The 17832-nt window shown below is 26.4% G+C and overlaps 1 protein-coding gene across 2 annotated transcripts in view; it reads left to right on the top strand.

Moving 5' to 3' along the window:
- The window catches only part of LOC107444861 (carboxyl-terminal PDZ ligand of neuronal nitric oxide synthase protein), a 31482-nt gene extending 14393 nt beyond the window's left edge, over positions 1 to 17089 (top strand). For both annotated transcript variants that reach the window (XM_043053287.2, XM_043053288.2), the window contains exons 7-10: positions 975 to 1120; positions 3260 to 3442; positions 3599 to 3742; positions 6710 to 17089. In XM_043053287.2, coding sequence (XP_042909221.1) covers positions 975 to 1120; positions 3260 to 3442; positions 3599 to 3742; positions 6710 to 7486 — 1250 coding nt within the window. In that variant the 3' untranslated portion in view covers positions 7487 to 17089. The remainder of the gene's footprint in view (positions 1 to 974; positions 1121 to 3259; positions 3443 to 3598; positions 3743 to 6709) is intronic.
- Positions 17090 to 17832: the final 743 nt, after the last annotated feature.

Below are 17832 nucleotides of genomic sequence, written 5' to 3'. Positions count from 1 at the left end.
TTTAAAATTTGGCATTTCTTAAATATTAGAAATAAGCTAAACAAAACTTTCAAAACTTGTAACTACTAACAAACTCTAAGTCAAGAATGACTTGACATTCTTCAGTAATGTAATATGCCAAACAAAATGATGCTTGGAAATGTTGAAAATTTTGTTTAGTATCCTAATATTTTACTTCAAATAGTATGTTTTGATATAATCATGTTGGGAAAATGCAAGAATCTGTTCTTAAATATCCTTTAACACCTTTTTTTCTAATTTTATTGCCCGAAAATGAATTAATTTTAAATTATAAGCAGTTAAACTCAAATAAAAATACAGTTTTACCAAAACTATGGGTTTTTGACAGATTTTGACTGAGGGGTTTTTGACATGACGGTAAAAACCGTCATGTGTCAAAAACTTGCCAACCCTGCTCCATATATGTCATGCCTCCATTTCATATTGCTATACTTTTGTTTAATATTACATTGTTTTTCTATGTTAGTATAAAATGGTTGTTCATCATTTTTTTATTGAATGTCCCATATTATATTTTTTTTTATGTTTGTATTGAATATTTTATATTGTATAGCTTAATGGTATATTTATTGAATGTTTTACACTACAGCATTTTATGATGTTTGTCATGCCTCCATGTTGTGATGGCGCTGTCATCAAGGTAGATGTTGTAAAAAAAACAGAGGAGGGAATGCTCTGATTGAGAGCAGAAGTGAATTGTTTAGTTGGCTTGGTTATATTAATTTTCTTCTAACTTCATCTTTTACCATTTTTAATAAATGTTTTTTTGTGTTGTAAACTGGTTACCATTTTTGTGACCAATTGTGTTTTTGGGAAGCATCTGAGTGAAGAAGGGAAAAGGAGGAATAAATATATGTGATATCACATAGTTATTTAACTTTTTTTTTCAAAATGCTTTAGCTTATTTTTTGTGTTAAAAATAATTAGAAAAAGTGTTTTATTTTTCATTAAAGGTAAAAGCCAAGGTGATGGGGCATCAGAACCTAATAGCTGTGATACACAAGAAGAATTGGGTGCATCTAAAATCTCTGACTCTATTTCACATCAAGGAGCTTTTCGAACAAATGGAAGTACTCTAAGCCCGAAAAATGAAATTGATGTAAGTTCTCTCTTATCTTCTTTACTGCACAAAAATATTTAACTGCAGTTAGATAAATATTATTTATGTATCAATTGCCAATTTTAACTTATCCAAACTAACTATTTTTCTATTAGCTTTAAAAAAAAAGTGGGAATCTTATCTGAGCTTTGCTTTGTTACAGTAGAGCGCCGATTATCCGAGCCCTTATTATCCGAACGTCCAATTATCCGAACTATGTCCGAATTCGCTTTTTTTTTCCCCTTAAGTTTAGAATACTTTTCAACTTATCGGCAATTTTTCTAAATTTGGAAGAATAAATAATGTCCACTACATTTGATGACCATATTTAATTTGCAACCTTTTTTAGCAGTTTTCTTATAGTAGCCATATATACATGTATTGTTATACAGTTAAACCTACCCTACCCATTTAGCCCTCTTCAACAGAAAATTATCTTCCAAGAATGCGAACTTCATTTTGACAGTATAGAACGTTGAAATGATGTTGATCCAGTTCAGTTGATTTATTTAAAAAGAATAAGGGATATGGCTGCTAAAAAAAGAGAATCTTCTTTTAAACAAAAGTCTTTGCTGCATTTCTTTTGCAATGGAAAGTAAAGAAAAATGTGGTAAGATCAGTAATTGACAAAAAAAATTATAAAAAGCTGAAATATAATTAAAGAAATACAAAATAAAAAAAAGAGTAAATAAATAAATAAATGTTTAAAAATTTAAAAAAAAATACTTTTAAACCCGCCAGAGCTTTTTTAGATAGTACTGTCAGTTCTAAACCTGGAAAAAGTGAGAAGGATAGTTAGTGCATAAATAATAATAATTTAAACTAGATTTTTAACAACTTTCCAATTATCCGAAATTTTCATTATCCGAACCACATTCAGTCCCGAGCAATTCGGATAATCGGCGCTCTACTGTACTAAATTACTAGTAAAACTATAATAGAATAATAGTGTTGATTTGATAATGAAAGAATTCTATTTGCATGATACTGGAATGAATATGTTTATGCATTTATAATATTTTAATAGAGTAAGTAAGACAATTTAGTGTTTGTATGTATCCATTAGACTTTATATTGTTATGCATCCATTTGACTGTTTTTGAAAAAATTTAATAAAGTGAATTTAAATCGAAGGTTACAATATGCAAAAACACGAAACTTAAAATTAAAAAAATCGAAAGTAGCATACCATTCCTTTACATCAGACAAATTGTTCACTTTGAGCCTTGCTTTATGTTAGAAAAGTATGAAAACGATAAAATATTTCAAGAAATAGTCATCCATTCAAAATCTTGAGTGTAAACCATCACCAGAAGCAAGGACCCTGATTTAACCTACAAATTTCACATTTTGACTTACAGATGGCACTGTAATTAAAAAATAGAAGTGGGGTACAAATTGTATAAAACCTTAATGGCTTATGAAAAAAAATAGAAAAAAATGAAAATAGTCGTATTTGATATTTTAAAAATAACTAATAACACCAAACTCAACCCCATTTCCTGGGAGACTATCTTCAGATGTTCCAATAGGAATTCGGTTTGGTTTCATTGAATGCATCTTTTGAACTATTTTACTTTAGTAGAAATTAGGAAAGTTTTATCCTTTGTGTCTACAAATCAATAGCTAAAAGACATTTCGAGTACATATTTCCACTGGTTCGTTCATTTTTTGTTTCATTTAGTGAAAAATTTAATTAAATTAGTAATTTAACAAAAATTAAATTTAAATTAACGAATGTGTAATCTTCACATTTATGTTAAAATGTTTTATTTTGTGACAATAACACAGAATTAAAAACAGCATACTGTCCATGTATATCAATATCCAGGACAGTTTCCTCTGATAAATTTTTTACAGTTTAATTTTTATGGACCTTTATTAATTTCACACCATGTTTTATTTTGTGCATATTTCTTTAAATAATTTATCATTTCTAGATTTCTCAGGCACCCTGTATTATTTTTTTTAGCAATTAAAGCAACCTTATTATTGCAAAACATTTGAAATTATCGACTTCTTCTTCATCTGTCATGAGTCAAGGAAATAGAGAGTGTACTTCTGATAAAATAAGGTGTAAGAATGTTGATCTATGTTTTCATTAATATGTTAAATAATATATTTGTATATTTTTTGTAGGGTAAAACTGGAATTTCTAATAACAATTCTCAACTATCAGAGTCTCTAAGTGTATATCACCATATTCAATTACTAAAAGAGCAATTAGAACAGCAAAGTCAGCAAATGCAATCAGTGATGGGACAAGTGCAACTAATGAAAGATCAGTTATCTGCTGAAACAACTGCTAGACTTGAAGCCCAGGTAATATTAGCTTAAATTCAACAAAAACAATGACTAATCTTTTTTTATTGTTTAATTTCTTCGATATTAAGAATTTGTTTGAATTTTAGAATTGCATTAGATTTTTCAATAAAAAAGGAATTATGTATGTGTAATTATGTTGCACATTTTATTTAGGCTCAAAACCATCATTTACTTGCCCATAATAGAGAACTTCTTGAACATATCAAAAAATTAGTGAACCACATCCATGATGTTGAAGAAAAATTCCACAAAACTGGAAGATCAAGTGAATTTTCCATGCCTGAACCATTCCTCAATGTGAGCTTTTATTTTTATTATTGAAATTATTTTAAAATTGCTTTACCTTAAATACTCTTATTAACAGATTCAAAACATTTTTCTAAAAATAAATTATTTTCTTGAAACTCACACATAACAGTAAAATCAAAAATCAAGTGAAACTTTTTAAGGCTGAATCATACCTCAACGTGAACCTTTGCTTTCTTTAACCCACTGACAGCTCTGCCCGTATTAAAAAAAGTAGTTTAACCTGTCTTCTCAGCGTGGCAAAACCGGTTTTTCTATGTTATTAGATAAGGAAATATTGGGAAGAAACATTCACCTAATTTTGCTCATTTGCTTAACTGTCAGTGGGTTAAATAATAAACAGTTTAATTTTTTTTCATCAATTGAAATCAAACATATTCTGAACTTTTTATTTGAATTATAAAAATTGAAATAATCCAAAGTCAATTCTTTTTAGAAAACAATTATTTATTTTGTAATTTACTTAACATTTCTTTATAACCAGTATTAATTTGATCACTGTAATCAGAATGCATAAATTTTTTGAAAATATATTTATCTATTTTGTGATCAGTGATTCTGCTAGAGGGTCCTTCTTACCCAGGTCCAGGCAAGAGGGTCCTTATTTTTGTGATCAGTGATTCTGCTATCTGCTATTACTTCCTTATTACCCAGAACTTCAGAATTTCTAGATTTAATGAAAGCGGATACCAATTTCAAATCTGAATTCCCTACCTCTTTATTCATCTATGATACATTATAATTACTGTATTTTTTGATAGACAAAATATTTCAAAAAATGAAAAGAACTATGTTTTAACAATCAAGGCTTTTAGTTAGGATTGATCAAAGACATGCATCAAAGAAAGCAGTTATGTAATATGAGTATAAAAAGTTATGTAATATAAGTACAATATAAGTTTAAAAAAATAGTATTTTGTTGTATAAGTTTGTATTTATTATTATGTTTAGTTTGTATTTAGTAGAAAAGAAATATATAGTTCAAAAATTCATTTTAAAAAATGTTGTAGTCCGTGGATCGAGATTCAGACAGAAAGTAAAAGTTTATTAACAAAAAGCAAACAAACACATACAAATTTAAAAAGAACGCCATCTGGCGGTATAAAAAGAAAAATACTTCGTAGCTATCCTTCCCAGGGAATGACAACAATCTCCCCCTGCGAGAAGGATTTTACTTTTTAACACATATAACAATNTTCAGTTTTAAAATTCTGTCCTTGGGCTGAATCCATTTATGGCTCAAGTTTGTTCGATGTTTTGGTGGTAATTTTTTTTTTCTATTTTGACAAAATGTTTTTGTACCTTTTTAACTTTAAAAAATTCTCAAAAAATTCGTTGTTTATAATAGAGTTATTAGAGAATTGGTTATAATAAGAGATTTTATGTCGCACTCTTTTTCTGAAAGCTTTTATATTCCCATTCAGGGAAATCTGTGAATTATTTTTTCTCAGCAAACCAACCAATCACAAATTTTTTTACAATCGCTAACAGCAATGTTTGTTGACAAATTGTTACATTAATGCTAATTTTTTCTATTTCATTTTAACCTTTTATAACATATTTTAATTTTTAAAAAAAGGTTTTTTTTTAGGAACCAACTATATATTAATATTTAATTTTACTCTTTTGTTGGTCAATATAAGATTTTCGATTCAAAATTTTGTACCAAAACATTAAAAAATAAATAAAAAATCTTGCCAAATTGTCAATAAATTATTTTTTTCAAGATGATATGTTAAAAAAATAACATTTTGAATAAAATATTTTACAATGTAGACACTTTTCTTGTACACATCCTATACTCTATAAGAAAAAAGAAACAAAAACCTGGAAATTTTAAGATTTTTATCTGGAAAACCTGGAAAAATCAGGGAAATTTGAAATCTGATTTGAATGGCCACCCTGGTTTTAACTATCAAGGCTCTTAATTAGGATTGATCAAAGACATGCATCAAAGAAAATTAGTTATGTAATATTAGTATAAAAAGTTATATAATATAAGTAGTTATGCAATATAAGTAAAAAAATAGTATTTTGTTGTATAAGTTCGTATTTAGTATTATGTTCAGTTTGTATTTAGTAAAAAAGAAATATATAGTTCAAAAAATGTAATCTGTTAAATTTATATTAACCATTAAAAAGTATTTAATTAATAGAATTTTTAATAATTTTTCATAAAAATGTTGTTTTTTTGTGATTTGAGAAAAAATTAAAATCTAAGGTTAGTATTATGATTAATATTTTAAATTTTGTAAAATTAATATTAGACAGTGCAAAAAATAAACAACTCCTCAAATTAAAGTTATATATATATACTGACATATTAGGTAACTTTTTCCTCCTTTGTAAAAATGTGTGACAATACTTGCGTTAGTTTATCTCGAAGCAACTACATAATTTTTATATATGGCCGTCTCATTATAACATGGCAGCTGTGCTTTTTTTTTCTTAGGCAGATATCAAGCATTAGCTGATTTAGAATAAGAAATATTTTATAAATAAAATTTAAAATGTCATTTTATTAGTGGTAAAACTAATAAAATGGCATTATTATTATCGTTACAGATTGCAGCTTCTGAATCTAATCAAAACACTTGTAATTGTGTCACAATACTCATTTTAATTGATCTAGAAGAAACCCCAAAATTTATATATATGGCAGTCTCATTATAGCATGGCAGCTATACCTTTTTTTTTTCAAGCATTGGCTGGTTTAGATAAGAAATATTAGATAAATAAAATTTTAAATGTTGTTTTATTAGTAGTGAAAGTAATAAAATGGCATTATTATTATTGTTACAGATTGCAGTTTCTGAATTTTATCAAAACACTTAAAATTATGACATATTTTCTTGAAGTTTCTAAGTTCACAAATATAAAAATTCATGGCAATTTAATATAAACTTGAAATTTTTTTTCCAGTAGGGAATTTTTATTTATTGAAGTATTATTTTTTAGTTTCCTTCCTCCGATATGGATCTCTATCGTCAAAATACCAAGTCTTTCCCAGGGAATGAGAAGAATCCGGCTACTTCCGTTGGAGGATCTATTCTTGATGATCAAAACTCATCTGACTCCTTATTCCAAAAAAACTTTCCTTCAGCTGTTAACAGACAGCTTTCTGTTCCTACCTCCTCTAGACACAGTTCTTCTAACAGTCTAAAGTTTGGTGTATCGTTCAACCAATTTGGCAGCTCTCTACCAGGAAGTCCATCTCAACTCACATTTCCTTCGAATATGGACTCCCTTTTCAAACCTAACAGTTTTGTGTGCAGCAGCCCTAAAGTTGCCAAGAAAAGCCCTCTATCCACCGAATCCCCCAACGACATCGTAACTCAAGTCGATATTGTCCGGTCACCATCGTTTTCTCAGTCTTCCACGCATCAAAGTGGATCAAAATCTCCCAAACATCACATATTTGATTTCGATCCCGTGGCGGCTTCGTCCCTGTTCAACTCCAATAGCTGCAGCCCGAGTCTCTTTTCAGACAAGTTCAATCACAAATCTTTTTCCATGTCCGATCAAAACGACAGTTTCAGCAGTGGTGCTATTTCGAGACACGAGTCCTTCAACCGAAACTCGAGGACATCCGATCCATCTAGCAATGATAGTTTCATAGCCCAGATGACTAGAGATTTAGCCAAAATGAGTACTTTGGAAAAAAGTCTTACGGAGGTTGGATCTGCTGGCAAATCTCAGGCTGATTCAAATTTTGCAAATTTTTTTGATAGTTGATGATTTATGTTCATAATGAGTCCTTTTCATTAAGAATCTCATCTATTTCATTTTAAGACTATTAATGTATTTTCTATATACTTAAATAATCTCACTTTTCTTTACTATTATGTTATATGCATTGGTTAACAATTTTAATAGCACTTTTTGTCAGTACTTGACTGATAAATTGCAGACTGATAATTGCTGGGTTTTCAAAAATAAATACTGATTTTAAAGTAGACGGATATAAGTAGTTTGATAACTTCAATACTAAATCACTTCAGTATACTTCGATTATCTTATTTTAGAGGTGCACACCCTCGGCCGAAAATTAATTAGAAAACTTACATTTTTATAACTGTTTTTTAATCTAATTTCAAGATGTTTTATTAAAGTCATTGAATTTTTAACATTGAAATTCCAAACTGCTTGAAGCACTGGTTCAAAGTTTCAAAAAAGAAAATGTGCAAAACCTTATAGCTTTTTGAATTAAAAATGTTTTTATTTCATTTATTTATTTATTTATTTTGTAAATATTAGGTATAATTTGCTGCACTTAGTCTTTTAATTTTCACAAAAAAATTATATTGTTTTTTTTTTCAGTAAACTATTATCAATTGATATAAAAACTGATTCTCTGTATCCCTCTAATCTAAATTTTAAGAAAATTTTTTTTTTAATTCTGTGACCTTCATCTGAAAAAGATTGTGCACCTCTACTATTTACCTGCTGCTTCTTTGTAAAAATGTATTTTTAAAAATTGCAAAAACATTTAGCTTGAAGGTCTTTTGAGTTAAAATACCAAACTCATTGTTAACATGTCATACATTTTCATTCATATTAAATTGATTAATCTCTTATGCTACCTCAAAACATCATTAGCACTGTAAAGCAATTTGAACTGCTTAATGTTTTGTTTTTTGTGTTTTAGTTACATATACGCAATGTAAATGTGTTATTCACAGCTCATTGTGCGATTCATTATTCATATCACACTATTTAAGCATGTGTGATTAATTTAAAGTGAGTCTATATACTATCTGATGTTAGGTTTTAGTTTTTTTTGTTGTTTGTTTTATTGCATTCTTTGATAATAAATGTATGAATATAATTATAAATACGCATATAATTATAATACTTACAAATGTACGAATATAAATACTTTGTACTATGATGTTTAACTTTTACACATGTTCTTGTTTTGTTTCTTTACAAGCATTGTCAAATGCATCTATAACGTTAATAAGTTCTGGTTTCTATTTAATTAATGTTCGAATTTACTTTTGTAATTTTTGCAAGTTAAAAAGATCGTAAGAAAAATATTTAAAGATTGAAATACAGCGTATATATTTATAATTTTTTTTTAAATATTTTTTTTTCATAAGCGCGTCTTGATCCATGCCAAAAATAATTGTGCCATGTAATATGTAATTTTTTCTAAAAAAAAATATTTTTTGTAATGCTATCTTGCGAATCTCAGATTTACATTAATTCACTGTTAATATATCATTTTTTGCTTACTTTTTATCAATCTCTTTATGGTGCCATATTCATAATAATCTATCAGTGTTTTTAATTCTCTCTGTTTTTGGTGATAAAGACTGTTGTGGAACTTGTTTTTACTTAGTTACTGTTATACTGCCACCTAATCTTTTAAGTTAGTTATTGTTATCATATTTTCCCAAAAAGGTATTTCTTACTAATAAAATTTTAAAAATAAATTTTGGTTAAAATTATCTATAATAAAATATTTAATATTTCTTTTAACTTTTTGAAGAAAAATATAAAATTAAAATAAAAAGAAATAGCTTTTAATTCGATACTATATGAAATTGTGTACTTAATTGAACAAAATTCGCATGCTCATTATCAATATTAATGGAATGATTAAAATAAAAGGGAAAAAATAGCACTAATTGCCAATTTTTATGTTTAAAATTGTTGTCTATTAAAATTGTCATGGACTGATTAATTCTCATAAGCTTGAATAACTGTCATGTCTTAAATTTTTTAAGCATTTGAATAATTTTTCATATTAATATAAACATTAAGTAGTTGCCAAGGATTTAATAAAATTTTTCTTACCATGCTTTATTAGTGGATTAGAAAAAATATATTCTTCCAAATTTCATTTTTGAAAATGTGTTAGGTAGTAATATGAATTCTATTATGCATTTCTGTGATTTGGAACAAGACATATTTTAATACTTTTTTTCTTGAAGCATCTTTTATCTCTTCTATAAAGGAATGTATTTCAATTAGCGTACTATGTATTTTTAAACATATCTCAAAAATTATTGATTCAATGTTGTCAGTGATTCGGGAAAAATGTTATGTATACATTTTTATCAAGGCTGTTTTATACTATTTAAATGTAAATAAACATGTTGATTCTTTATGTCTATAAATAATTTACCTCTTTAAAAATTTTAGAAACTCTAATTGTGCAATTGTTGGTGCAATTGATTGTAAAATGAAAAACTCATTTTAGATTTTTAAAAAAATGGGATGATCTTTATTCAAGTTTTTTGTTTAGTTGAAATGTTTTCTATTTTTATATCAAAAATGTTTCAAATTTCATTTTTGATCTTGTTTATGTAATAATATTATAATAAACAGCATTACTATATAATGCATTTATAAAACAATTGCATACATATAATATATTCTTTATTACTTACATTCTGTGCCCCAGCTTTTTACTATAGGAGAGTTTGATGCAATATAAGAATAAAACACCCTATTTCCATTTGTATAATTTTCATATCAAACAGTTCCTTAGTATTATTATCAGATTGTTAATTTTCACGTTTCTGGAATTTCCACAAGATAACAACTGGAAAGAGATTATTAAATGTCATTTCAATTAGTTAGAGAAAAATCAACTTTAAAATTTATTGTAATATTATAGAGCTATATTAAAAATATCTTTTTCAGAGCTTTATAATTTTAAAAAGAACACTTCAAAATGTAAAAATTGTGATGATTTTTTTTATACATGTTCAACGTATTTTTTGATTTACTTTTTGCTACCGTGTTTCATTAAAAATTATTCAGCAATGTGTTTAATCAATTGGAAATTGTTTGCTTTGTAACCCTTTGCATTTGTTTTAAATACCCAAAATGTAAGCAAATTTGAAAATTTGCTACATCAACACACATTTAACATTTTTAAAACTGTTTTTCATAATTATTATTTTGTTAGCATTATTTTTACCATGCTTATCTGTGATAATACTATCATTTATAGTTGATAGAAATGTCTAATATTACGAGAATAGTTAAGAAAATCAACATTTTTCAATGGATTAGGGATATTATTTATAAATATGCTGGTAAAAACTTTCTTTTTTTTATTGCTATGAAGAACAAACCGCTTTGATAATTGTAAATAATGTACAAAAATATTTTTTTAAAAGTACTTAGTCTTACTATTTAGAAAATATTTTAAAAATACTTCATCTTATTATAATTTGCTTGCGTTTATGCAACTAACTTTAGTTTTGCTCAGTATAATGCTTTAAGCATATTTTTTGCTCAGTGTGTTAACATTTATAATTTTTTTAGTCATTTATTAATTACTAGTCCCATCTTTTGACATTGATTTAGTTGCTTTTCTTTGTGCTTCTCAAATTAATTGCTCAATTTAATTTAAGCTCAATCTACTATTGTTTTGTTGTACAAACTAAATTAAATGAAAATATGATAATGATCTCTAATTTTTCTTCATTATACAGTACACTCTCGATATCTCGAATTTTAATATCTCGAAAACCTTGTTACCAAAAAAAAATTTTTTTTCCTTGGGCATTATATATCCACCTAATGCTAATTTGCATTCCTATGGCGAAGAAGAGTTTCTTTTCAAAACCTTGTTATGTTGGATTTTTTTCAAAATAGAAATTGAATTTTTCCATAAAAATCATGTAAGTTTATTGGAAACCAATTTTTTTTCTATTTAATACAAAATTATTTTTGTCTTACTCTTAAAAGTAAAATTGTCATTGTTGTATTTAGACTTATAGTTAACTATCATTATATACATATTTAATAATAGTCATTCTTATATTTCATGACTCAACTTTTTAGAGTATATTTTAGAATATATTTTTCTACTTTTTAAAACATATTTAGTTCTGAACTTGTCTCAAAAACACACTTTTTAGTGTCCCTTCAACTTTGAGATATCGAGAGAATACTGTAATGGCATTTTTTAAAGCATAGTTAAGGAGCTTAGAGATTAAACAATATTATCTGTCTCAATTTTTTAGTTCTTTAATTTGCCATGGCTACCTTCTGTTACAAATAAGTTAATGTTACAATAGACAATACCTGTTACAAATAGTAATAAAATGTTACAAATTAAGTTCTGTGTAGCAATTTTTTTCTACAGTTATTTAATTTAGTTATTCATCCCTGAAATTATAATTCTGTTCATGTTCTTGAAATATTTAAAAAATTCGTAATTTATAATACTGTTTTAAGGATCTTAAAAAGATTTTTTTTTTTTAAATATTTGGTTTATATTTTTTCTTAATGGTGATTTCTAATGATTTTTGAAATTTAGTATTCCTCTAAGGAATTTTTATCTGCTGTTATAAAAATGTGAATAACAGCAAAAGTTTATTTTTCTCTCTTTTTGTTTGTGTTTGAACCCGTTTGATGTATAGTTTTTTTAAAAAATGTAGAATGATCAATTTAAATTGTTTTTTTTTTCCTTTCAATTTAAGCTATGCATGTAAAAAATAAATTAACAAAAAATTTTTAAGATTTTTTTTTTTTTGTCCTTTTGAAAACTATACTGAATATGTTATATACCGTTAATTTTGTGTTTTCTTTTATCATATCTTCTTTACATATAGAGGTTTTTTTTTATTAAAAGCAATATTTAAAATTACATTCAGAAAAAAATTAAGAATAAGAAAATTTAAGACAATTTATTCAAGAATTTCTTCAAAAAATATAACAATGAAAACTTTAAAAATACATAAAGCTACTATAGCTTTATGTGTAGATTAAGCTGCACATAAAGCTATATTAACTGCGTCTGATTCAGTGTCGAGCCATGTACTCCATTGTGCCATGGATTTTACTTTATCTGCTGAGTCCTTTCCCTCTAAGAAAATATCTTCACTCCATCCAAAAAATTCGAAATCCACCACTTTTTAAAAGATTTTACAATAAAATCGATTATTGTTCATATATGGTTTCTTCTATAGCCTGACATAGCAAAAATTTGCTCTACAATAATCAAAAATGGAGGGTGAACCTATACAGTGGGTTTACAGTATTTTATTTTTTTTTTCTGTCTGATTATGTAAAACTGAGTTCAATACAGTGCAGAACCTCTTATCCGGAAATCAGAAAACCAGATAACCGGAATGAAATTTGGAACCAGAAATTAATTTTCTTCCATTAAAAAAAAAATTTTTTTCTTGCAAGATTTTGAGCCCATTTTGTTATTTAGAGCGTACGGCGTATCGAGTTGACGAAAGAACTGATTTAGAGGACGGATCAAAAGCCCTTTGTAGACTAATCTCACATAAGCACAAATAGCTTATATATGTTATTAATGTTAATAATAACATATATAAGCCTGTATATAATTTTATTTCATAATTTCTTTCCTTATTTAAACTTAAGTGTGTTATTATTTATCATTTTTTATTATTTCTAAAACTATTTCAAAATAATTTTTTAGTTTCGTTTCATAAACATTGAAAAAAACGGCATTTTGTAGCGATTCAGAAAACCGGAAAAATCAGTTATCCGGAATCGCGATGGTCCCGATCGTTCCAGATAATCGGTTCTCTACTGTATAAACTAATTATAAAAACTTTTTTTCTACAGATTATTGGTTTTATAGGAATCTACTAACAATGTAGATTTCTTAACAATATTTAAGAATAAGAAATTTTTTATCACATAATTTTATTTACCAGGGAAAAAGGAGAAATATTTCTTTCATTTATTGAAAAACCTAATTCATTTAAAAAATTTTCAATGTCAATAAATTTTATTTCATTCAATAGTTTTTATCAATGATTCATTATTTTTTTTTTTCTTAAAATAAATCTTGCCTCACTGTTTTATTCCATTTTTGTTGACTTAAAGCAGTAAATGTTTTCAATTATTTCTATTTTCAATTGTTTATTTTCTCTATCTTTATAGAGAATCATTTAACATTTGAATCTGAACAGAATTATGTAATTATTATTTAAGTATAATAGTTTATATTAAAAATTAGATAATTTGAGGAAGGCAAGACAAGAAATGTCAAAACCTGTTAATTGCTGGAGAAAATAGAGAGAAGTTGGAAAGTAATTATTAGAAGAGGCCTTCAAATTTCATCAGTCTTTCGAACTAGTTTTGATATTTTTAATTCTGCCTTCCTCTTTATATATTTGACAGATTTTGATAGCATTTACTTTTCTTCCTTACTTTTTTTTTTACTTCATGTTTGACAATGACTCCTAAAATACAAACTAAAACGTTTACTTCAAAACACTCAATTTTTTTTCTTTCTTTTTTAATTTTGAAAACAAATGATGAATGAAAGCAATTATAAAAGAATCCATTCTTTATTCTAAATTTGTTTAAAAAGTATGGAAAGCAAAATTGTGCTGTTAGAAATTATTCACATTTAAATATTACAATGGAAATAATATGTGATACATAATACCCTTATGATTCTGGTCAGTAAATATTTTTCGTTTATCTCGTACATATAGCTGCATTTATGTATTATCAACTATTATATATCATGGCCATAAACTTGTCAAAACTATGTATATATTGTTTTTGTTTTTTGTAATATACTTTCAAAGACTGAAGGAACTATGTGAAAAACTTATCATATAACATTTTTCCTTTTAACTTTACCTGTAACTTTGTGTGTGATATTTAAATATAAGAATATTCTTTATAGATCTGTATGTTTTTAGGGTACTCTTTGGTTATAGTCTTTAAATTATTTTGCAGTAAGCACTCTTTTATCTTGTTGCTACATCACTAAACCAATGATCTGCTGATAAATAAAATTATTTTACAGTTTTATTTACTCCTCTGATCATTCTGGTGATTATTGGTCAAAAAACACTTATTTATAAAAATAAGTTTTGATAATAAAAATTCATAATCTAAATAAAAATTTATATTTATGCAACTTTAAATTGCTTGAATATACTGAAGTGCAATTTAAGCAGGAAATTAATGTTAAAAATTACTTACACTTCTGTTGATTAAAACTAATACTCTAAATCAGTGATTCTCAACCTTTTTTTTGTTGTGGCACACTTTTAACGATTTCGAAATTTGACGGCACACAATGAAAAAAGTTAGATTAAAAGTTGTTTAATTACCTATTTTACACTGTGTTAAATAGTTTGTGATAATAATTTGAATGTGAAATAAAATAATATGTACTACAAAAGCTCATTTATTAAGGGATTAATTATTTCTTTCGATCAATTTTTCATTAGTTAGTAACAGTTACTTATTTTTTTGCTAGTTATTAATTATTAGCTTGTTTTCTATAGTTATTAACTGTTAGTTTTTTTTTTTTTACATTAACTGTTATTTTTTTGTGATTTCTTGTTAACTAGTTTTTTTGCTAATTATTAACTGTTAGCTTAATTTTTGTTAGTTATCCTTTGTTAATTTGTTTTTTATAAAATTGTTTTAGTTATCTTTTGTTAATTTGTTTATTAATTGCATAGCTTACTTTAATAGTGATTAGCTCTTACAACAGTTTTTAAAATTGTGTATCATATACAATTTAAACACTTCCATCTTATTTTGAGATAGTCGGAGACAAGACAATCACCGACAAAAATGTTCACGCTGTTAAAGAGTGTAAAAATTATAAAAATTATATATATATATATAATATTTTATGCACTTTTCTTTAATTTAAACTTTACTCATAATAAAAAAGAGCATTATAATTTTTATTGTGTCATTTCTAATATTTGGCGGCACATTTTAAGAATATGGCAGCACACAAAAGTGCCGCAGCACATTGGTTGAGAATCACTGCTCTAAATAATCTCTGTATATTAGCCAATGGTTGAAATAAAGCCAGTTAAAAGGGTGCTGATTGTAGTAGGATAGTACTTATTCTTATGAATTTATTATTGTGCTTAGAACTTTGAATCTCATATAACCATATATTTTAAAACTATGTTTCATTGATAATTTATACTACATGACCATTTACCCTTTGTGGTTGTATTTTGTTGATATTCAGTAGGCTGAGAACTGGCTGCAAAGGGTTAATTGTTGATATCTTTTATATTTTACTTTTCATTTGATATAATATTACCCTGATTGTGGGGTTGTGCTGCTATTATAGAATGTCATTTAGTAACATATATATGAATATAACTTTAAACATTTTCTTGTATTTAGCTTTAGAAAGTTTTTGACAAACATTGTGGAATTTAAAGACTGACAAAAATATACTTGTATCCTCATTCACAAACACTGTACATATCACTTTTTAAATTGTTACACTTGTTGTACAGTGTGCAAATAGGATAGAGCATTTTGAATAACTTCTGATCTAAAGATGGGATCTTCACGTATTAGGAATGGTTTAAGGGCCTAAGCGTAAATATGCTAATTAATTGAGGCAGACCCTATTTTAAGTTGCGCAATCAGACACAAAAACGTACCTTCTCTGCAAAAGCATAATTTTTTTTAGCAGATTTGGATTCTTGACTCTCAAAAAGAGACTCACGAGAGGTAGACCCCTTAATGATAATTTTATTTTTTTGCAATAACTCGGGAACTTTTTAAGAAAATTAGAAAGTTTTGGCAAACAATTATAAAATTTGTTTAACCAAGGGTACCAATTTCATGCAAAGAAAAAAATTTAATAATCTTTTAATTTATTTTTTTTTTATTATTTTATTTTAAAATTTTGAAATCTTTTTAATTGTAAGGTATATAATTTTTTGAATTAATTTAAAGGAAATAAGTTTAAATGGTAAAATAAAAATTTTAAGGAAATCAGTCTTGAATTAATAAATTTCAAAAATGTTGTGTATTCAAAATTTGATCCATTAAAAAAAAAATCCTAGTGTATGATAATTTGATCATTAGATAAAAAGTTATTCAGGATGTTCCTTTTTATTGCACACTATACATTTATTAGTAAAAATCAACAAGTCCAATGTTATTTGAAATACTGTTAAAATATAACTTATAAAATATATATATATATATATATATATGCCACGTTTACATTTTTCTCCAGTGGAAATTTTATATACAAATTTTAATGGCTATTCAACTTAAACTGCTTTTAATAACATATTTTTATAAGTGTAGTAAATTTTATCAATATGTTATTTGTTCCTATAAAAATCAAAAATTATTTTTGTTGTGACGTATTGTCTCTTTTTTTTTGTAAAGTTATTAATTTAGGGATTGTTGCTAATATTATTTCATTTTTCATTGATAAGATTTTTTTCTATAAATTTCTCATGTCAGATTTAATAGCTTTAGTATGGTATGTTTATGCCATGTGCCAAAATATTGATATTATTTACAATAGATAATGTAATTAAAGTTATCTATAAAACATTAAATGAAATAAAATTATATTTCTTGTCTGAATTTTTATTAACTTGTTGTTTTGGAACTTTTATTTGTATCTTTTAATTAATACAGTGAAGCATGCGGGATAGACCACCTCTATGTAGCGACCACCTCTATTTATGACCACTTATGGGAGGCGAGGAACTTTTCCTTACACTTTGTGGTGAAAAAATCCTTCAGGAGAAACCATTGAAATCTTTCCCAGCGACCAGGCAAGCATCTGCACCAAATGCGGAAAAGATCAAATAAGAAAACACGAAAAAATATCAAAACAAAAAATTTAACAAAACAAATAAGTAGATTTAAATCTATTCAAAATACTAGTGGGCTGCGCCCCCTGCTCGCTAACGCTCGCCAACCCCCGAAAATTGCTACGCAATCTTATAAGGTTTGCTTCGTAAACCAAGCTCGCTTCGCTCGCTACTAACTTAGGCACATTGCAAATGCTCAAAATTCTAAGAATTCAAAACAATCATTCAAATCCATATAAAAACTTTTCTTTTACAAAAAATTACATCTTTTTAGTAAATACTAAGTCATTAAAATAAATTTGAATTCAAATAAACGACATGTAATTCGTTAAACCTATTTGAAATGTGCTATAGTATAATTCGTGATGTAAATCAAAAATCGTCAAATAAATTCGTAATGTATAAATTCGTGAAAAAAAGCGCTTTCGACAAAATACTAAAATAGAGATCTATCGACAAAGACTACTCACTTCTGCCTAGCTTAATAGTATGAGATTGCCGCAGCTGATG

Source organism: Parasteatoda tepidariorum, chromosome 9, assembly GCF_043381705.1.
Source record: "Parasteatoda tepidariorum isolate YZ-2023 chromosome 9, CAS_Ptep_4.0, whole genome shotgun sequence".
Lineage (NCBI taxonomy): Eukaryota > Metazoa > Arthropoda > Arachnida > Araneae > Theridiidae > Parasteatoda > Parasteatoda tepidariorum.
Note: the sequence above shows the minus strand (reverse complement) of the source record. Positions and strands in the feature narration are given on the sequence as shown.